The sequence below is a fragment of the Malus sylvestris genome, chromosome 6 (assembly GCF_916048215.2).
Source record: "Malus sylvestris chromosome 6, drMalSylv7.2, whole genome shotgun sequence".
NCBI classification, from domain to species: Eukaryota; Viridiplantae; Streptophyta; class Magnoliopsida; order Rosales; family Rosaceae; genus Malus; species Malus sylvestris.
Genome location: NC_062265.1, coordinates 24,184,397 through 24,205,135, shown reverse-complemented (window position 1 = coordinate 24,205,135; position 20,739 = coordinate 24,184,397). Strand labels below are relative to the sequence as shown.

The 20,739-nt window shown below is 38.4% G+C and overlaps 3 protein-coding genes and 1 long non-coding RNA gene across 5 annotated transcripts; 1 reads left to right on the top strand and 3 right to left on the bottom strand.

Annotated features, from left to right (window-relative positions):
* Positions 1-487: 487 nt before the first annotated feature.
* LOC126625895 (endoplasmic reticulum chaperone BiP) lies at positions 488-4,414 on the bottom strand. Its single transcript, XM_050295014.1, has 8 exons — positions 4,214-4,414; positions 2,998-3,265; positions 2,698-2,912; positions 2,362-2,604; positions 1,800-2,279; positions 1,539-1,693; positions 1,352-1,434; positions 488-1,257 (listed from the first exon to the last, which is right to left on the bottom strand). The coding sequence occupies exons 1-8, from the start codon at positions 4,269-4,271 to the stop codon at positions 756-758; spliced, it is 2,004 nt and encodes a 667-aa protein (XP_050150971.1). The 5' UTR covers positions 4,272-4,414; the 3' UTR covers positions 488-755.
* Positions 4,415-5,930: 1,516 nt separating this feature from the next.
* Positions 5,931-7,013, bottom strand: LOC126625906 (uncharacterized). Of its 2 annotated transcripts, none has more exons than XR_007624501.1 (3): positions 6,885-7,013; positions 6,471-6,582; positions 5,931-6,389 (listed from the first exon to the last, which is right to left on the bottom strand). It is a non-coding gene; the product is annotated as an uncharacterized LOC126625906 (long non-coding RNA). The 2 variants fall into 2 exon arrangements; XR_007624502.1 differs by having other exon boundaries at positions 5,931-6,376.
* Positions 7,014-12,054: 5,041 nt separating this feature from the next.
* Positions 12,055-17,040, top strand: LOC126625894 (importin subunit beta-1-like). Its single transcript, XM_050295012.1, has 3 exons — positions 12,055-12,280; positions 13,633-16,058; positions 16,160-17,040. Exons 2-3 carry the CDS (start codon positions 13,639-13,641, stop codon positions 16,356-16,358), a joined length of 2,619 nt encoding a protein of 872 aa, XP_050150969.1. The 5' UTR covers positions 12,055-12,280; positions 13,633-13,638; the 3' UTR covers positions 16,359-17,040.
* A 624-nt stretch (positions 17,041-17,664) lies between these two features.
* On the bottom strand, positions 17,665-18,288 carry LOC126625547 (60S ribosomal protein L18-like). The gene has a single exon (XM_050294611.1). It carries the CDS (start codon positions 18,286-18,288, stop codon positions 17,665-17,667), a length of 624 nt encoding a protein of 207 aa, XP_050150568.1.
* Positions 18,289-20,739: the final 2,451 nt, after the last annotated feature.

Sequence of the window (20,739 nt, the reverse complement as noted above, 5' to 3'; positions counted from 1 at the left end):
AAAAATTTATAAAAAAAAATAGAAAAGAAAAAGAAAACCAGAGGTGGAAGGGAATGAGCACAACCCATGAACAAATTTCAGTCTGTATATTGTTATGCATGAAAGAAGAGGTGGAAGGGAATCAGAGCTTACCAGAAAGAGAGAGTGGTGGATTCGGAAGGGAAGGAGCACAGCGATGGCCGATGAGCGATCTCTCAGTCTCAGAGAGCAAAGTCGTGCGACGATGCGACTTGCGAGAGAGAAGTGAGGAACCTAGGTGCTGAGGGTTTTATTCTAGGACTGTTGAAATTACACAAAAGTCCTCAATAACGGGTCTTAACGGGTGGTTAACAGAGGTTTCGCGGGTTCACCCAAAATAATCCGTTATTAAACGGGTGATTAACGGATTGACCCGTTAACCACCCAACCCGTTTATCACTCACCCGAATACTAATTTTAACGGATCGGATAAGATGGGGTTAATGGATCGGGTGAAAAATGTCAGATCTACTTTTAAGAGCATACGCATGATATTAACCAGCAATAAAGACCGACGACAAACCAAATTTTGAAACTGTTTTTTTTATCAAAATAATGAAATTACACGTTCTAACAAAAAGACCCGATAAGCCGAGAGAGTCGAAATTCGTCTCCCTCAGCTTCTTCTATTCCCATCGGAAAAATTACAGTAAAAGTCTTCTTCCCCTAAACCTATAACCCCTCTCTCTCCTCACTGCTTCCAACCGTGTTCGATGAAAATGAAATAAACTACTCTTTTAAAGCTCGTCATGTGACTCATCGTCCTCCTCCGAGGCTCCGGCACCACCCGGGGCACCTCCTGACCTCTGGTAGACGGCTGAGATTATGGGGTTGCACACGGCTTCAACCTCCTTGAGCTTCTCGTCATAGTCTTCCTTCTCGGCGGTCTGGTTGTCATCCAACCACTCGAGGGCTTCCTTTGTCGCGGTCTCAATCTTTTCCTTCTCATCGGACTCAAGCTTGTCAGCAAGCTTGTCTTTGTCATTGATCTGGTTCTTCATGTTGTAGACATAGGTCTCGAGGCTGTTGCGGGCATCGATTCTCTCCTTCACCTTCTTGTCTTCCTCGGCAAACTCTTCTGCCTCCTTAACCATGCGGTCAATCTCCTCCTGGCTGAGACGGCCCTTGTCGTTTGTGATGGTGATCTTCTCGGATTTGCCTGTGCCCTTGTCTTCTGCCCTGACGTTCAGGATACCGTTGGCATCCACTTCGAATGTGACTTCGATTTGAGGAGTTCCCCTGTTCACAAGAGAGGAAAGAAATACTGTTAGAATCATTGGAAACAAATGGGTGGCAAATCATAAGGGAAGATTGAATGCCAGCGTATACAGACCTTGGAGCTGGAGGAATTCCGGTAAGATCAAATTTACCAAGGTTCCTGCAATCCTTTGTGAGACTCCTTTCACCCTCGAAGACCTGAGATCAGAGCGGGATAGAATCCATTAAGAAACCGATATCCATTTGCATGAAGACACTAAACTAATCATTTTATCATCATCAAATTGACAAAATACAATTACCTGAATGGAGACGGTTGTCTGCTGATCCTGGTAGGTGGTGAAAACCTGGGATTTCTTGGTTGGGATCACGGTGTTTCTTGGGATAAGCTTGGTCATCACTCCTCCAACAGTTTCAATACCGAGGGTGAGAGGTGCGACGTCAAGGAGAAGAATATCTGAATACCACAGTAAACTTGTCAGAAGTTGCTACAGCAGTTCATCTAATTACCGCTTTATCAAATATATCAAAATTATCTGTATAAGAAGAGAAATGAGTATTACCTTTGGTTTCTTCACCACCCTCTCCACTCAAGATGCTTCCTTGTACAGCGGCACCATAAGCAACAGCCTCATCAGGGTTCACACCCTTGTTTGGCTCCTTGCCATCAAAGTAGTCCTTAAGAAGCTGTTGGACCTTGGGAATCCTGGTACTTCCACCAACAAGCACAATCTCGTCAATCTGGCGCTTCTCCAAGCCAGCGTCGTCCATAGCCTTCTTCACAGGTCCCATGGTCTTTCTGAACAAGTCATTGTTCAACTCTTCGAATCTAGCTCTGGTGAGGGGTTCAGAGAAGTCCACTCCATCAAAAAGGGATTCAATCTCCACACGGACTTGGTGCTGGCTACTGAGTGCTCTCTTGGCACGCTCGGCTTCCCTCCTGAGTTTTCCAAGGGCTCTGTTGTCCTTGCTGATGTCCTTTCCGTGCTTCTTCTTAATCAACTTGATGAAGTACTCCATGATCCTGTGGTCAAAGTCCTCACCTGCAGAGAAGCACACAGACGTCAGCAACCGACCACAATGACAAAATATAAGCAAGTAGTTAAAACAAGTGAGATTTCTCACCTCCCAAATGAGTGTCTCCATTTGTGGAAAGAACCTCGAAAACACCATTATCAATTGTCAAAATACTGACATCAAAAGTTCCACCACCAAGGTCAAAGACAAGGATGTTCTTTTCACCGCCCTTCTTGTCCAAACCATATGCGATGGCGGCTGCAGTTGGTTCATTGATAATCCTAGCAACATTCAGCCCAGCAATCACACCGGCATCCTTGGTTGCCTGTCTTTGGGCATCATTGAAGTATGCTGCGTATTGAAAAGGAAAACAATGTCAGATTTATGACCAATACAATCATATATACTTGGAAGGATATTAGGTTAAATATATGTTTTACTCACCAGGAACAGTAACGACGGCATCCTTGATTTTCTTCCCAAGGAATGCTTCGGCTGTTTCCTTCATCTTAGTCAAAATCATGGCGCTGACCTCTTCGGGGCTGAAAACCTTGGTCTCACCATCCTTGATCCTCACTTGGATATAAGGCTTTCCATCTCTGTTAACAATCTTGTAAGGAACAAGCTTCATGTCTTTCTGAACTTCCTTGTCCTCAAACCTGCCAAAGAATAAGCACCAGTCAGTATTACTTCCAGCCAGCTCAAAAGATTTTAAATCATCAACATACAAAGAAAAGCACATACTTTCGTCCGATAAGTCTCTTGACATCAAAGACAGTCCTTTCAGGGTTCACAGCTGCCTGGTTCTTAGCAGCCTCACCGATCAGTCTCTCACTGTCAGAGAAAGCCACCCATGAAGGGGTGATACGGTTACCCTGGTCATTGGCTATAATTTCCACGTGACCATTCTTGTAAACACCAACACAGGAATAAGTGGTTCCAAGATCAATTCCAATGACTGTTCCCAACTTGGTCGCTTCTTCTTTCGCGATGGAAATTGCAAAAAGGCACCCTGTATTGCAGATCTTTCCATGTTAGTACATATAAGTAGCACATACGGTAAATGATAATAACGTATTGCTTCAAAACAAGAAACCATTGCGTAGTAACACGTAACGTGGTATAATCAATCCACCCGCGTGAATTGGTTATAATAACACAAAACCTAACGTATAAACCCGCTCACCCAATATTATAACACGTGCATTGATTATATCACGTGACAATGTTCAATCACCACACGAAATAATTTCCTTCCAAACAAGGCATTGGCACGTCGCGCATTTAGCAAATGACACAACAATTTAACAGAAACTAGCAGCAAGCTGTGCAGTGATTATTATCGTAACATTTATAAAGCATAGTTTCTTAGCAATACAGCCAACAATTCTTATGACATTGCCATAAGAAACGATACCACAACGGTTGCAAGATCTAAGTCTCCTCGCCGTTAGGAAATTCCATTTCTTAACAAAATTCATCAAATTATCAGTTACTAAACCCTAATATCTGATATAAAAATACTAAACATTGTAATTCTTCCCATCTTTCATTTCGATTTCACCTGATGTAAACGAAATCATATGAATAAAATTCAAACAAATATATTTACACAGCCAAATATATCAATCGAATCACTTACGGATCTCAATCATTACACATTTAAATCAAGAACAAACAATTTTATAACTTTTTCAATCCAGCTAGATCTGCTCCAACACTTCAACGTAATTATGCATAAAACTATCATCCACTAGTTCAAACGAACACCAAAATTCACCATCCATTAACAAAAATCCACAAAAAATCCAACCTGGATCCATAAATCTCATCGTTTCCGAGCTCAAAAACATCAATAGACAATCAGATCCACCGCATTTTCCCGATTAAAAACAAGAATCCACAAAATCTCAAACAAAATGCAAAACCAGATCCAGCACTCAGAAACCGAAACACTCACCGAATGTGACGATCGCAAGCACGACGAGAGATCCTCGAGCTCTCCACGAGCCAGCCATGGCGTCTGCGCAGAACGAAAGCTCTCCGCGTCTTCTCTCTGCGTCCGAGATCGTAGTGCAATGAATGATGGCTTCTCTGACCTCTATGGGAATTTGGAGGAGTCCTTGGTGTTTCGGTTCTCTGTTTCTGAGTGTTGGACCGCGCGTGGTACTCGAGCTTTTATAGGGGGAGATACGTACGCTGTCCGCATCTGTGACTCAGTGTCTGTCATCGGACGATAGCAATTCGTGGAACCATGTCATTTGTGATGAAGTGGACCAATCAGGTTGCGAGGCCTGGGAGCTTGGCCAATCATATTCGACCCTCATGTGGGATGGTCTGGTCCGTTGATCTTGGTAAAGGTGGTACGTGTATGGCGAAGATGCGAGAAGTGCTCGTCGCTTAAGAACCAAGTATACCTCAAGGCTAGGGCGAAACGCACCGTATGAAGAACTCTGGACGATTTCAAACGGTATTGTTTGCTCATCCTTCAAATTTAGGTAATAGTTCTAGGGTTTTTTTAGAGAGCTTAGTTATATTTAATCTCATGTTTGGAATTTGTTTTATCACACTACATTAGACATTGTGCATTAAATTTAGATGTCATTTTGCGCTAACGGGACCAATCAGCTTTCAAGGCCGATTGATTTACTCGATAAAATTAGGTTTACGTACGTTTGGATGGACGAATCACTTTGTTAAAAAGTTGAAGGATCGATGATAGGGACATAGTTAAAAATTTCTTCTAATGGAGGCAACCTGAAAAACAACTAAAAAACCTTACTATGGTATGGCTTATGCCCATATGATAATGTGAATGGTTTTAAATGATGATATATCAAGAATCAGTGCTACAAAATTTTTGTATAGTGATGGAAAGTGGCAAAGTCAAGAGAAAATATTAATGCATGAGAGGCAGGAAATGGGTTTTTCTGTTGGTATAATAGAAGAAGAGCACTTTTTCTCGTATAATATTTGATATGAGGGCATGCTTGATATTAGATACATATACTTTCTTCAAATATGCAGTCTGCAACTTAACAATGAATTACATGAGTGGGGGCGCTTTTGCCCCAATAAGCTTTCATTAGCTCCATCCATGGTCGATGATATCATTAATGATACTCGAAACTTTCACACATGCTTTGCATGTGAATTTTTTTTTTTTCATATGTATAGATAAAAATTGAACAAACATAGATGCATCAACCATATGTGAAAAATAAAGACTGAGAGTCTTCAAATCATTTACCAATTTGATGTTTAAAAATAAATTATTTAGCTTAATGTGATTTGAGTAGAATTGAATTGATCTCTCAAATGTTTGTTTATGTCTCTCTTAAAAATATATAGTATTGGCAAAATACCTCAGCCTAGGTTTTCAGTTTTTTCTTCAGAGAAAAAATTTATGCATATATATGTCATATGACTCATACGATGTACTCTATAGGTTGGTTAAATACAATTCAAGAAAGAAAGAAAAAGTATGAAAAAGCTTCATTTTCACTAAAAAAAAAATGTGAATTATATGCATTTTTAGAAGGCCAAGGCTCCGAATATATAGTGAGTATAGGCTATAATTTGCATGTTGCATGTGCATGAAATTGATAGATTATTCATGCACACATTGGACGTTATTACTACGTAGATTGCGAGTAATATTCATCCAACACGATAAGTATTTAAAAACTAAAACTTTAATCATCAAAATTTTCACAAATAGTTGTTACAAGCATTGAAGCCCGCGCGATGCTGCGGGTTTCAAAACTGTTGTAAACGTGTAAAAAGTAAGGCATATATACGTGAGAAAATATGTCCCAGAGAGTAAAAAACCCCAAGATGGATTTAAGCAAAACCCATATCAGATTCTAAGTGGGTTTACCCTTCCTTATTTTTTGTTATTTCGTAGATGCCATTGGTATCCACGTGTTGATGTTAGATGCCTCTCGAACACTCCAGTCTTGCGTGTGTTTAATTAGGTCTCCTCTAGAATTGCTGCCACGTTTAAAAAGATATGGCGTGGTGCTGCCACGTTTTAAGGGAGATTGATATCAAGGGAGCTCTCAACCTCCGACTGCAGAAGGAGCACCGCCTCACCTCACCAACCCTCCACCTGCCTCGATTGCTGCAAGCAAAGACTGTAACAAAAATCACAGATGCAGAAGAGGGAGGGAGGGAGGGAGAGAGAGAGAGAGAGAGAGAGAGAGAGAGAGCGAAACCATGTCTAAACGTCAGAACGATCTCGATCTCCTTCTTTCTTTTAAAGATGGGGTTTTGGAAACCCCTCTTGGTTTCTACTTCCCATTCGCCAACCCATCACGTTAAATTTATCTGAATATTTAAACAGAGGTGCACCAGAAAATTATAAAACTTAAAATTAAAAAACCCCAAGATGAATTTAAGCAAAACCCATATCAGATTCTAAGTGGGTTTAAGAAAAATAGTATTAATCAGATATCAACACAGTAAATAAATAAATTGAAATTTCCTACCTTTAAGTTTCAAGGTTTTTACTTTAGAATCCAAGGAAACCCCAAATCAGATTCTAAGTGGGTTTATCAAAAATAATAATCTAATAAGAAAGTAACATTGAAAGTAAATAAGAAACCGAAAACAAAATTGAATTTTCTTACCTTTAGTTTCTGGGTTTACACTGTGGAATCCAATTGAGAACTGAAGGATGAGACTGGTGATGGTTTTCGGTGTTTCTGGGTTCGTGGGTGCTGGGTGGGAAGAGAGAGCGAGAGAAAGAATGACGTTCACTTAAGAGGAAAAAGAAGATAAAAATGGACGGACTGATTTCTTATCACAGTGCCCCAAATAAATGGACGGTCCAGATTCAATTAGATTTACATCGGAGTAATATATTGAAATTACACAATTAAGGCAGGGGCATTTTCGAAATTACACTGTTCTTATGAACAGTAAAACAGTTTGTTTTCAGCTTTAGTATAGATTGAATTTTTACACCAACTTCCCAACTTTTTTTTAGTAAATTTCAATTTTAATTTTATTTATTCCACATATGTTACTAACCAAATTTCATTTTATAATTTCACACCAACTTCCCAGTTTTGATTTTTTTTTGTACCCATCACCAATTTTGATTTTATACAGATTCTATAGTAGTATTTTAGAATTATCCTTTGATACATTCCTATCTATGTACGGTAATTGTATCTCTATTTATTGTAGTATTCTAGAATAATAATGAGAAATTTAACGAAAAACTTCTAGTACTGTTCACTTTAACGAAAAGCCACAATTTTACATTAAAAAGTCAATCCTGGTACTATTCACTTCACCCTTTATTTTGTCATTTTCGTTAAAACTCAAAGTTTTCAATGTCACATCCCAGACCGGCTCCACCGTAGCACGATATTGTTCGCTTTCGGTGATGCCCTCACGGTTTTTTGTTTTTGGGAACTCACAAGCAACTTCCTAGTGGGTCACCCATCCTAGGAATGCTCTCGCCCGAACTCGCTTAACTTCGAAGTTCCGATGGAACCCGAAACCAATGAGTTCTCAAAAAGTCTCGTGCTATAGAAGGTGTGTATGTACGTATAAGGCACATCACCCCCTCTCCGTTGGTCGATGTGGGATGTTACAATCCACCCCCCTTAGGGGCCCGACGTCCTCGTTGGCACACTCGTACCACACGGTAGAGTGGCTTTGATACCATTATATCACATCCCAGACCTGCTCCGCCGTAACACGATATTGTCCATTTTGGGTCATGCCCTCATGGTTTTGTTTTTGGGAACTCACGAGCAACTTCCCAGTGGGTCACTCATCCTAGGAATATTTTCGCCCGAACTTGCTTAACTTCGGAGTTCCGATGAAACCCAAAGCCAGTGAGTTCTCAAAAGGTCTCGTGCTATAGGAGGTGGGCATGTACATATAAGGCACATCACCCACTCTCCTTTGGTCAATGTGGGATGTTACATTCAAACATTTTTCATTAGTTTTCCTAATAATCTATGGGTGAAAATATGAGATATAAAAAAAAAAAATTGTTGTATTCCTAATTTAGTTGGGAATATGATTGTGTAAATCCTAGTAAATTCTATTGGATTCTACAATATCTTTTAGATAGTTTTATTGATTGTGATATATTACTTGAAAGACAATGATTCTTCCTTCCTCATTACTACAAATAAAGGCACAATTAGTTAAAATTCAACCATAGTGCGATAAATTCAATTATACTCATATCACATTAAGCTATATAATTTATTTTGAACATCAAATTGCTACAAAATTCACCCAGTTCTCAATTTCTCTCTGCTTGCCGTCCCTCTCACCCTCTCTATAATTCTTTAGTTAAATAGGCCTACAACACATTATCAGCATGCTTATAACGTTGCGTTTTAGGAGAGTTTGTCTATCTTCAATCATGGGAATATTAGGTTTCAATCATTCTTCTTATGATTAACTTTTTATTTATTTAATTAATATACTTGCTATTGGTTCAATTTGTTATTTTCGATGAAATTCCGGATTTCTGATAACGATCTTGTACAAATTGCATTCAAAGGCTTTATTTCGTTTTTAGCCAATCAAGTTCTTCTAAAACACTAATAGTTGACTGTGTTCATGCATCATGGTGAATATTTTCATGCAATCAAGGGCTGATAAAATATCAAATTTGTTAGTTTTACAATTATACATATCCAAAGATATTCATGACTTCTTCCTAATCAAAGCCCGAACATGTTTCCTATGCTTGGGAGACAAGCAACCCCTTCATGGAATTGGTCATGTTTACCACTCTATTGCACGTTGAACCACCCAAGTCCGAACTGTACGATTTAGTGAGCCTTAGTTTGGTTTTGCATACACACTTATGGCATTCTGATCACTCTAAATTATACGCGTTAAGGCTTAAAAATTCATGATCATACGATTGCCCTTAACTATTCTTCCAAAAAAGTAATGCCTAAATGCACGCTACTTGAGTGTGTGTATCCTAAAAAGACTAGCTAGTCACCAATAGTAACAGATTCCCTAATGTAGCTTATTAAGCACATATCAACCCAGTGAACAAAATTAAAAGTTGTTAATTGTATTTATAATGCTGATTTTATGTGCTTTTTGTGTTCCCGAAACTATACAACATTTGTTTATTTTGGGGGAATTTTGCCAAGTGTGAGTAGAATTATGTTTTTTCTTAGTCATTTGAATGTTAATATCTAAACGATCTATTAACAAAATTTTATTTGTCAACAAAAAAAGAGTGAAAATATAATTTGATCTTCTATCACACAATAAAATCATGGATAGTAGTGTAATTTTGCACAAACCAAATTTCATTGTTTATAACATCACCCACATGTCATCATAGCATCTTTAATTTTTTTTTTTTTTTAAAACCACATTTTCTCAATCTCTTTCTCTATCTCTCCCTTTTTTTTTTTTAATTTCTCACTTTTCCATATATTTTTTTTTCTTTTTAAAAATTTTATGTTTATACACACACATAGTGTGTGAACCTAATCTAGTTACTCATTATAATAATTCGATTGCTATTTTTTCTTCTTTTACCAACTCGTCTTGCAAAGAGTTCTTTGAGGCAAATGTGTTGCTTCTAATTCATAATTTAGTGCTAGAAGATGAACACAACTTGGCTGCTGAAAAATCAGCAGCAGCTCCTGTGGCTAACCAATTACAGATGAACACGTGTCTAAGTAATTGATTTTTAAATTACATATTGGACACGTATCTATCTGTGATTTACTAGCAGCAGGAGCTGCTGTTGATTTTTTCAACTGCCAAGTTCTGTCCCTGGAAGATATGCTCAAAGTATTAAATGGATCTTACTTTCCTCAAATATGATCAAAATAAAGTTTGACCTGTCAGTAATGAATCAACAGTATGCAGGATTTTATTATTCATGATGAGAGTTATATTTTAGCCTATGTTAGGAATGTCAGTGGATCTATTATTTCCGTTGAAATTTGCGACGTTATGAGATGTCTAGAACTTCGTTGATAAAAAAAAATTAGAAAATGTGCAAGTGGAGGGCGACTCTAAATTTGTCATAGATATTTTTATCTGCGATGTGTAACTCCATGGAGGTCGAAACATCATTGAAGACATTCACATCTTGGCACAATGAAAGCTTGAAAAACTTTGTTGCATATGCGATTAGTAGAGGCTTTTGTCTCTAAGTTAGGCTAAATTGTAGTAGAGGTCCTTGAACTATGCTACGAGTTTAGTTTTCGTCCTTGAACTTTACTAGTAATTTCTCACCCATCCTCGAATTATATCATTTTTTAAATAGTAGTCCTTTATGTTAACTCTATCACCTTTTCCATTAAGTTGAGAGATAAAATAGAAATTTCATAAAAAAAAAAAGTGAATTTTTCAAAGAGAAAGACTTGACTCCTCAAGGATTGAGGAGAAACTCCTTAAAATATCTTGTGACCTATTCACAGAATTTTGTGCTTATAGTTGTAATTTCCTAAGAGTTGACTAAACAGTCTTAGTTTTAAGAGTAAATTGTAGCAATGGTCCCTCAACTTTAATCAAATTGGAGCAATGGTCCATCAATTAAAAATCAATTACCATTGGTCCCTCAACTCATGAAAATGCGTAGCTATGGTCATTTTCGTCAACTTCGTTAGAATTTTGTCAAAATAAGTTGTGTTGAAAGGACCATTGCGACAATTGGGGTCCCTCAACTCATCAAAACGTGTAGCTATGATCATTTTCGTCAACTTCGTCAGAATTTTGTCAAAATGAGTTATGTTGGAAGAACCATTACTATAATTGAGTTAAAGTTAAGGGACCATTGCTCCAATTGAGTTAAAGTTGAGGGACCAATGGTAATAGATTTTTAGTTGAGGGACCATTGCTACAATTTACTCTAGTTTTAATTGGTATTTTATAGAGATAATCTTTACCTAATAATTTATAATATGAACTATTTTGAGCATAAGTACGAAATTCTGTGAGTAGACCACGAAGTGTTTTGATGAGGAACTCATCCTTAACTTTTTAATGAGCCAAGCTCTTCTCAATTTTAAATAAATTAGATTGTTTTTTTTATGAATAGACCACTATACCCTTAAGTTTGAAGGAAAAGAAGACAAATTTGGCGGAAGGATCATTCATGCAATGTATAAGTTAAGTTAGAGAATGAGAGAAACGAATATGAAGAGTTCAAAGACAAAAACTAAACACGAGGTAACATTTTAAAAACTTTGCTGATAAATGAAATTACGAAGAAGTGCAAGTGGAGAATGACTCTAAGTCCGTCATTGATATTATTGTTGTGCAATGAGTGACTCCGTGGAAGTCGAAAGTCATCATTGAAAACATTCACATCTTGGCACAATGAAAGCCTAAAAAACTGATTAGCATGAGAATTGACGTTTAAATGGTAGGTGACAGAGAGAGTCCCATTACTCCTTAGCATTTCTCATGTTTAAATACAATGAATAAATTGCAGTTGAACACAAATTTGAGAATACAACATGTAAATTACAAAATGATTTTTTTTTTTTTTTGAAACATACAAAATGAATTTTTTTAGCAAACACTGATTAGCGCCTTTCATTAGCGCCTTTCAGCGGATCAAACCCCATACAAAATTAAATAAACAACTGTAATAATAACGGTGCTAAATAATACAGTGACAACCAATCCCACACGTCCCACAATAACGTACGAACCACGCCCAATCAAACCACGGCCAGCCCAAGCCCATCCTCGCCAAAACCCGTGGCCCCACCAAACCGCCTCGCCTCCAATCCCCTTCTCCCTCCTTCTTAAACCAGACGCTCACACTCGCCGAAGACCCCGCGTGGAAACCCTGGAGAAATCATAAAAACAAGATATCGTTGTTTTTCGCAAATCCCAGCTTTTACAATATTGGCATATTTGCTTTTGTTCCCACACTCTGCTAGGGTTTTCAGAGTCGCCGCGCTTCTGCTCTCCTCCTCCGTCTTCTTCTTCCGTCAACTCGGTCTTCGACTCGGATTGATCACTTGATCGCTCTCTCACCGAGTCCACCCACCAACTCGGAGTAAGTTCGAATTTCGATCCTCCATTTTTGTGTACATTTAGTGGCACTTCTGCGTTTTCCGATTCCAGTTTTCTCGCTGTGATCTGAAATCTTTGATCCGAGATTTGGATTAGTTGTTTGCTTATTCTGTTAATTCTTTGTATTAGAATCAATCAGTAATTTTGTAACTTTTTTGTTATTGAAATTCAAATGTTGTTTGGGGAAAAGTGGAGGAGTCCATAATTTTGAATATCCGATTGTTTTTAGGGTTTTGAAAGTTATCCGTGCTCAGTGTGCACCGTATGATGCTATTACTTTTTCGTTTCCGCTCAGTTGGGAAGCTTTTTCGGAATAGTTAACAAAGAGAAATGTTATGCTTGATAAGTTTTTGGTTGTGTTTTCGTTTCGGCTAGCGAAACTAGGTTTTTATGAGGTTTAGTGAAGGGGGTTAGTAAGTTTGAATTTCGATCCTCTCTTTTGTGTAATGTTTATTTGCATTTTTGTGTTTTCTGATTAGTGATTACAGTTTTCTCGCTCAGATATGAAATCTTTGATCCGAGATTTGCAATTGTTTTCTGCTTGTTCTGTTAATTTTGATCTTAGAATTAGGCTGTTTGTGTCTGATCAATTCAAATTATGTACACTGTAGACTGCTTTACTAGTTTCGTGTTGCTAAGTTGGGAAGCGTTTTGGGAATAGATAACAAGGAGAATTATATGCTTGATAAGTTGCTAGTTTCGGTTATCAAAACTAGGGTTTTATGTGGATTAGTAAAGGAGGTTTTTTTCTTCTAATTGTCGTGAGTGATTTTTTTTCCTAATTTTGTTGTAATATGGAATGCGTTCAAATTTTTACTTGGGTGTTGTGAGTAGGGGTGATTAATGGATGCATAGGATTATTGTCTGTCACTCGGTAATAGTTCTGATAAATAAGCTGGGGATACTCTGTGATATATTTTGGATTATCAGGATTACTTTCTATCACTGAGTTGTGTGCCGAATGTCCTGATACCCTCTCTCTTAAAGCTCTGTTCCTCTGAGTTGTCCTGATACCTCTATGCGTTTGATATTTGTACTAATTGTATGATTTGAACTGCTAGTTGAATCATAGACAAGATGATTTGTTGGTTGATTCAAGGTTTATTTCATTTGCCTGAAATGCCTTTTCTTCGTTGGATAACAAAAATGGTTTATGTAAAGAGTTCCATAATGTTCAGTGCTACTTGGTTAGGGCATAGCAGCATATGCCTTCTCCCTAAACGTGATTTATAAGATATATTTATAGAACTTAACAAAGTTTAGTTCTACGTGGTGCATATATGATTACAATTTGTTTTGGTGTCATTAATAATTTGATTGGATTATTGATTACAGATTCAAATGGCGATGGAAGTTACCCAAATACTTTTAAATGCACAAGCAGTTGATGGGAATGTACGCAAGCATGCAGAAGATAGCCTCAGACAGTTTCAAGAACAAAATCTTCCAAGTTTCTTGCTCTCTCTTGCTGGAGAATTGGCCAATGATGAGAAGCCTGTTGAGAGTCGTAAACTAGCGGGCTTGATCCTCAAGAATGCTTTGGATGCCAAAGAACAACATAGGAAGTTTGAGCTCGGACAAAGATGGTTGTCCTTAGACCCATCTGTGAAGGCCCAGATCAGAGCTTGTTTGTTAAAGACCCTTTCTTCTCCTGCCCATGATGCTCGGTCAACTGCATCTCAAGTTGTTGCAAAGCTTGCCGGGATTGAGTTGCCACTCAAACAGTGGCCTGAACTGATAGAAGCTCTATTGTCAAATAATAATCAACTTCCAGCTCATACCAGACAGGCAACTCTTGAAACTCTTGGGTACATATGCGAGGAAGTATCCCCAGATGTTATAGAGCAAGAGCAAGTGAATAAAATGCTTACTGCTGTAGTTCAGGGCATGAACTCTACCGAGACTAACAATGATGTCAGGCTTGCTGCCACTAGAGCTTTGCATAACGCTTTGGGTTTTGCTCAGGCAAATTTCTCCAATGATATGGAGCGTGACTACATAGTAAGAGTTGTATGTGAGGCTACTCTTTCCCCTGAAGTGAAGATTCGACAGGCAGCCTTCGAGTGTTTGGTTTCTATATCTTCAACCTATTATGAGAAGTTGGCTCCGTACATCCAAGATATATTTAGCATCACTGCTAAGGCTGTGAAGGAAGATGAGGAACCTGTTGCACTTCAAGCCATTGAGTTTTGGAGTTCAATCTGCGACGAGGAGATTGACATATTAGAAGAATATGGGGGTGATTTTACTGGGGATTCTTCTATTCCATGCTTTTACTTTATCAAGCAAGCACTTCCTGCCTTAATTCCTTTATTATTGGAGACTCTTCTTAAGCAAGAAGAGGATCAGGATCAGGATGAAGTGGCCTGGAATGTTGCAATGGCTGGTGGAACTTGCTTGGGCTTGGTAGCACGGACAGTTGGAGATGATGTTGTTCCACTTGTAATGCCATTTATTGAGGAGAATATTACAAAGCCAGATTGGAGGCAGAGGGAGGCAGCCACTTACGCATTTGGTTCAATTTTGGAAGGTCCATCCCCTGACAAGCTCATGCCTCTTGTCAATGTTGCTCTGAGTTTCATGCTAAATGCTTTGACGAATGATCCAAATAACCATGTGAAGGACACTACTGGTTGGACTCTTGGAAGAATTTTTGAATTTCTTCATGGGTCAACTTTGGAGACACCCATAATAACCCAAGCGAATTGCCAACAGATTATCACAGTTCTTCTTCAGAGCATGAAGGATGTTCCAAATGTGGCTGAGAAAGCTTGTGGTGCACTCTATTTTCTGGCCCAGGGTTTTGAGGATGCAGAACCTTCCTCCTCCCCTCTGACTTCCTTTTTCCAGGAGATAGCCCAGGCCCTTCTGGATGTTACTCATCGAGAAGATGCTGGCGAATCCCGCTTGCGAACTGCAGCTTATGAGGCTCTGAATGAAGTTGTAAGATGTTCCACTGATGAGACTGCTCCATTGGTGATGCAATTAGTTCCTGTCATAATGATGGAACTCCACCAGACTCTTGAGGCGCAAAAGCTTTCAGCTGATGAGAGGGAGAAGCAGAATGAATTACAAGGCCTTCTTTGCGGTTGCTTGCAGGTCATCATACAGAAGCTAGGGTCATCTGAACCAACAAAATATGTCTTCATGCAGTATGCTGACCAGTTGATGGGTCTGTTCTTGAGAGTATTTGCCAGTAAAAGTGCGACAGCTCATGAGGAGGCCATGCTTGCCATTGGAGCTCTTGTCTACTCAACAGGCTCTGATTTTGCCAAGTACATGACCGAGTTTTATAAATATTTGGAAATGGGTCTCCAGAATTTTGAGGACTATCAGGTTTGCGCCATCACCGTTGGTGTGGTGGGGGATGTATGCAGGGCTTTGGAGGATAAAGTATTACCTTATTGTGATGGGATAATGACCCAGCTCCTCAAGGATTTGTCCAGCAACCAGTTGCACCGATCAGTGAAACCTCCCATATTTTCATGCTTTGGTGACCTAGCTTTGGCAATTGGGGAGAATTTTGAGAAGTATTTGATGTATGCTATGCCCATGCTTCAGAGTGCCGCAGAGCTATCTGCCCATACATCAGGTGTCGATGATGATATGATAGAGTACACAAATACATTGAGAAATGGAATTATGGAGGCGTACTCTGGTATCTTGCAAGGATTTAAGGGCTCCCCAAAGACCCAATTGTTGATGCCGTATGCACCTCATGTTCTCCAGTTCTTGGATAGTTTATACATAGAGAAGGACATGTAAGACCTTCTGGAACCTTTCGTTTATAATTGTTTTCTTTTGCTTCCGCCTCATATTAGTTTCTGGTATTTATTTCTGGATTTTTTGTTTGCTTTTTCAGGGATGATCTGGTGATAAAGACTGCCATTGGGCTACTTGGAGATCTCGCTGATACGCTGGGTAGTGCTGTCGGTCCGCTAATTCTGCAATCTATGTCAGCCAAAGAGTTCCTAAATGAATGTCTTATGTCAGATGATCCTTCGATAAAGGAATCTGCAGAATGGGTTAAGATCGCTATCAGTCGGGCAACTAACTTTTGAGGCGACTGCTGCTTAGCATATTCTCGTTCGTACATGCATTTGGGTGTCATGAGTCGGGGTCTGGGATTGCATATCATGAGAGTCAGGTCATCACCATTTTTGGGCTGATACGTTTGCGTCAATGGCAGTCAGTATACCAAATCAGCATCGGGGAGTCAGTTTTTTCGTCTTATTTTTTAATTATATTTTGCTTGCATTGCATCGGAGGAAGTTGGCGGTGATGACTTCTGTGTCTCTGCTATCTTGGCAGAAAAAGATGAATAGAAAACAGAAACTGGTCCAATGGTATCGGAGAAATGAGATATAAAAAGTTACCCCATCATGCCCCCACCGCTGCTGTCTTCTGTATGCCGGGAGAATAGCTGTTCCGTCTGAAGTCGATGGTGGTAAAGGTTTTGAGCAGCAGTTCTGTAAAGTGTCTGGATCTTTGGCCTTCTCCGTTCTTCACCGGAATTTGGTGTCTGAAAGTCCTTATTGCATAATTGCATTGTTACATCATACGTCAAGTTGTCATAGAGTTTTGTAGCCCTGTATACTCGCGTGTTATGTAGGATCGGCGAGGTCCGCATAATATTTGGGCAAGATTCATGCATATTTTAGTCATATTTAAGTCATATTGTTGTACTCACAGGAAAATTTCCCAAGTCAAATGTTAAATCTCATGCATTTTGTTCATATGAAAGTTCTTCTTCTGCTGCTGCTTTGTTATGCCTGGGATTGGATTTTGTAAAGCTTTGTGTTTCTATTTTCGTCGGATCCGGGCTGTCTTGTTGCTTTGATCTTGTCAAAGATAGATTCGTTAAATGGTCTTTGAAATTAGACCTTAGACCTTCTTAATATCTTCTGATGCAAGTCTATGGAAGTAATACTGCAGCCCAATTTGATTTTATTTTACTTCTTTTTTATTGGTTAGAAAGGAGGGCTTCGAAAAGGTGGATTGATGTAAAATGCCAAAATTACGAACTCGGATAAAATTACCTCAATTGCCATCAAGTGAGAAACTTGATGAAATAAAAGGTGTGAGGATTAAATATGGGACTTTGTTCAAATTTTGGAAAGTGAAGTTGTTGACCCTAGAAGATGCATGGAGTATTTATCATTAATAGCCAAAATTTAACATCTAATTTCATAAATGTCACTTTTTATAAACACTTTCAAATATAGCAGAAAACTCACGTGAATAGATCTAAATACCCTCAAAACTCATTTACATAAAGAAGCCAAAACACTTTAATAAATCTCCTTGGCATTGTTGTTCAAAGTGCGAGGCTGCTAGTGAAGTTGGTAATATCAAACTTTTGCAAGTTTATGAAAGATCAATCCTAACCGGCTTAAACTCTAAAGCAAAAATGGATTCCAAAAATAGCATTTTCAATCCTAACTCCTTGTTGTTCCTCTTTCCTCTAGCCTTCTCAAACTTCCATCCCTTGGACCGCACATAAGGTTTAGTGTGGTTGTGTGGCACACCAGGAGCTGGACTAAAGTGCTTCACTACTTCACGAGAATTCTTAGGACCTCTGAGGAGAACCATGTTCTGACCCAATCGTGCTCTCAAAGCAAGCTGATCAAATGTCAAGCACTCTCCTATTGGCTTCTCAATCCTAGCCTTCGCAATCTCCTTGCTTCCAGTCTTCCAGACAAGAAAACAATACAGCTTGACGAGAAGCTTGAGATAGATATCATCGGACTTGAGCACAGTGTGATTCGTCTTCTTGCTCTTACCTCCTGCCACGAATTGATCCCTATTGTTGCCATTGTTGTTGAAGCTTGGGTGCTCGGGATGCTGCTTCGAAAGAGTGATTGCCCCCACGAACTTGTACCCATGAGAAAGGCTTTTAATGGTACTTTCATTGCTGGCAGTAATTTGTTGCCAGTGGTTACGACAAGGAAGATGGGAACAATCTGAGGGTTGTGTAGATCTTATGCTCATGGTTGTTGGTTCTTGGCTAACTTTGACTTTTTTCTCATTGAATTTAGTTTATGTTTTTTTGAAATTAATTTGGAGGGTATTTAAGTCTATTTAAGTGGATTTTCTGTTATTTTTGAAAGATTTTATAAAAAGTGACATTTGTGAAATTGAGTGTTAAATTTTGTTTATTATCAATAAAAACTCATATGCAAAGGTGGCGCTCAGACTGAGCAACTAGTGAGCAAATTACATACTTTTAGTGAGCTAATTAAATTAATCAATGTAGTGGTGTAATGTCGAATGCGTTGCTGACTTCTGCACTAAGCAATTATGGCTGATGAAGGAACCCTCTCGACTCAGGGTTTTAGAACTTGAAGACAAGGTTATTCAGTTAATTATGGCACCAAGTTCGGCAGCTTCACCTATATTTGTGAAATATAGGTGTGCCGAATCGGTATCAAGCTATAAGAGCAAAAATACTAAAAGGAAGTGAGTGTCTTTATCTTGAATGTCGTTTGACCGTTTGTATGTCGAACTCTGAAGTGCACTTGGGAGTAACCAATCATTGAACATATCACTTCCCTGGAAAGCTGATGAAGTGACCTATTTGGGTGAAAGAATTGTAAACTTTTTGTCAGTTGTGACTTGGATAGATAAGCAAACAAAACATAAGCAGTGTTGTTAATCCAAACTGAAGTTGCTCCTCGATCGCTTAATTCTACGGCTCCAGTGGTGATAATCCACACTAAACGTGTTGTTGGTTGAGCACAGTACTGCTAATCCAAACTGAAAGTATGTTGATGAGAAGCTTATGATAATTAATATTTTTCTCACGGTGAAAAGATTTCGCGTAGAGTATTTAAGTTATTATTTGAGTTGAAGGGCCTCTCTATGTTAGAAATCACTTATTTATAAGGCTGAATATGCTTTGGATGATAAGCTTGAGAAGCAATTTCGATTGCACCATGCCATCTCCTTCCTAATTAACCGAGCATCCATGCATAAAGAATCTGGTTGCATAAAAGACCAAATTCATTTTATTTTTATTTTTTAAGGGGACAACTGGTGGCAAGTCATGGTTATCCACTACTTTCAGGAGTCGGAAAGACTCACAAAGACATTTCAGCCTCCCCTGACCACAAGTCTGGCTTCCACACCAGCAATGGGTTTCGAACCTGAGACCTTAAGTTTTTAATTTTAAAAAAGTCTCGTAATCCGTCATTTATCACTGAACCACCAGCTCGTGGTTAGACCAAATTCATTTGGCTTATGGGATAAAAGCACATGCTAAAAAGCTCACTCACAGAATTATACCATTTGATGCTTCCAGATTTATTTAAGGAAAACTAATGAAAATGGTTTGAAAACTTTGAGTTTTAATGATAAGGACAAAATAAAGGGTAAAGTGAATAGTACCAGGTTTAACTTTATAATGTAAAAATGTGGTTTTTCATTAAAGGAAACAGTACCGTGAGCTTTTCGTTAAAACTCCCATTTATTTATCCAAGTATCTTGCATAGGAAAATGTCAAGATAATTCCAGTATACCATTAATTGATAATTACAACGATTAAATCATTATAATATTATATTATCTGTCAAAAAAAATTGGAAGTTATCTTAACAAGCTGACGATGCAGAGTCGGGTCCAAACATCACACTACTGGGCCAAAACTACCGAAACTCAATTCGGCCGAAAATTTAAATTTAGGTACAGTAGAAGTATAATTCCGAGTGACTTGGTGAATTTACAATGCCCGAATATGCCAAACTGCCAATTACTTGTTTGCTCAACTTTTGAAGAGCAACTTACATGAAATAGATTTACTGTCACGATGTTTTGGTTCAATAATGTAATATTTTTTAGAAAGAATATACACATAACATTATATATAGGGGTCAGAATGCCACGTTGATAGTAAATCAGTCTTATATAAGCCCTCCACGTTGATACCCAAACAGTAAATCGTCTGTATTTATCGTTTATTCATATTATAACATGTGAGTTTGTGACACTGCATTTGTTGTTAGTTATCAAAAAACCAAATTACAACATCAACCAATGCTTAAAATATCTACAAAATTGTCGATAGTTTCGTCAAAATAGCGAGGTATAGGAAAACATTGAATATCGATGATATTCACCGATTAACTACATAAAATTTGCTGAAACTCATTGTAGATTTCAAACTTTTGAAAAATTTGAAAGAAATTTTTCTTTAATTTCGACCTAATATGAATGAGTTGGTATACTCATACCATTATAAACTTCCATAATTTTTATCAAAGACAACTGATATCAATATATTCATCAACATTTTCATATATTTACATATGGATACTTCCAGTTAGATCGGTGCTTGGATATTATACGCATGTCGGCATAGGCGATAAGAAACAAATGGGCTTGGATAGTATAGGCATGTCGGCATAGGCGATAAGAAACAAATGGGCCTAATAACAAAAGCCCATA

What these genes read in the sequence shown, in the direction of transcription:
- LOC126625895 (XM_050295014.1), bottom strand. Translation starts at nt 4,271, where the DNA reads ATGGCTGGCTCGTGGAGAGCTCGAGGATCTCTCGTCGTGCTTGCGATC. An exon ending in TGCCGTCGTTACTGTTCCTG is followed by an intron (nt 2,605 to 2,697) that starts GTGAGTAAAACA and finishes TTCAATACGCAG; the next exon opens with CATACTTCAATGATGCCCAA. An exon ending in GGGTGGTGAAGAAACCAAAG is followed by an intron (nt 1,694 to 1,799) that starts GTAATACTCATT and finishes TGTGGTATTCAG; the next exon opens with ATATTCTTCTCCTTGACGTC.
- LOC126625894 (XM_050295012.1), top strand. Translation starts at nt 13,639, where the DNA reads ATGGCGATGGAAGTTACCCAAATACTTTTAAATGCACAAGCAGTTGAT. An exon ending in TTATACATAGAGAAGGACAT is followed by an intron (nt 16,059 to 16,159) that starts GTAAGACCTTCT and finishes TTGCTTTTTCAG; the next exon opens with GGATGATCTGGTGATAAAGA.
- LOC126625547 (XM_050294611.1), bottom strand. Translation starts at nt 18,288, where the DNA reads ATGAGCATAAGATCTACACAACCCTCAGATTGTTCCCATCTTCCTTGT.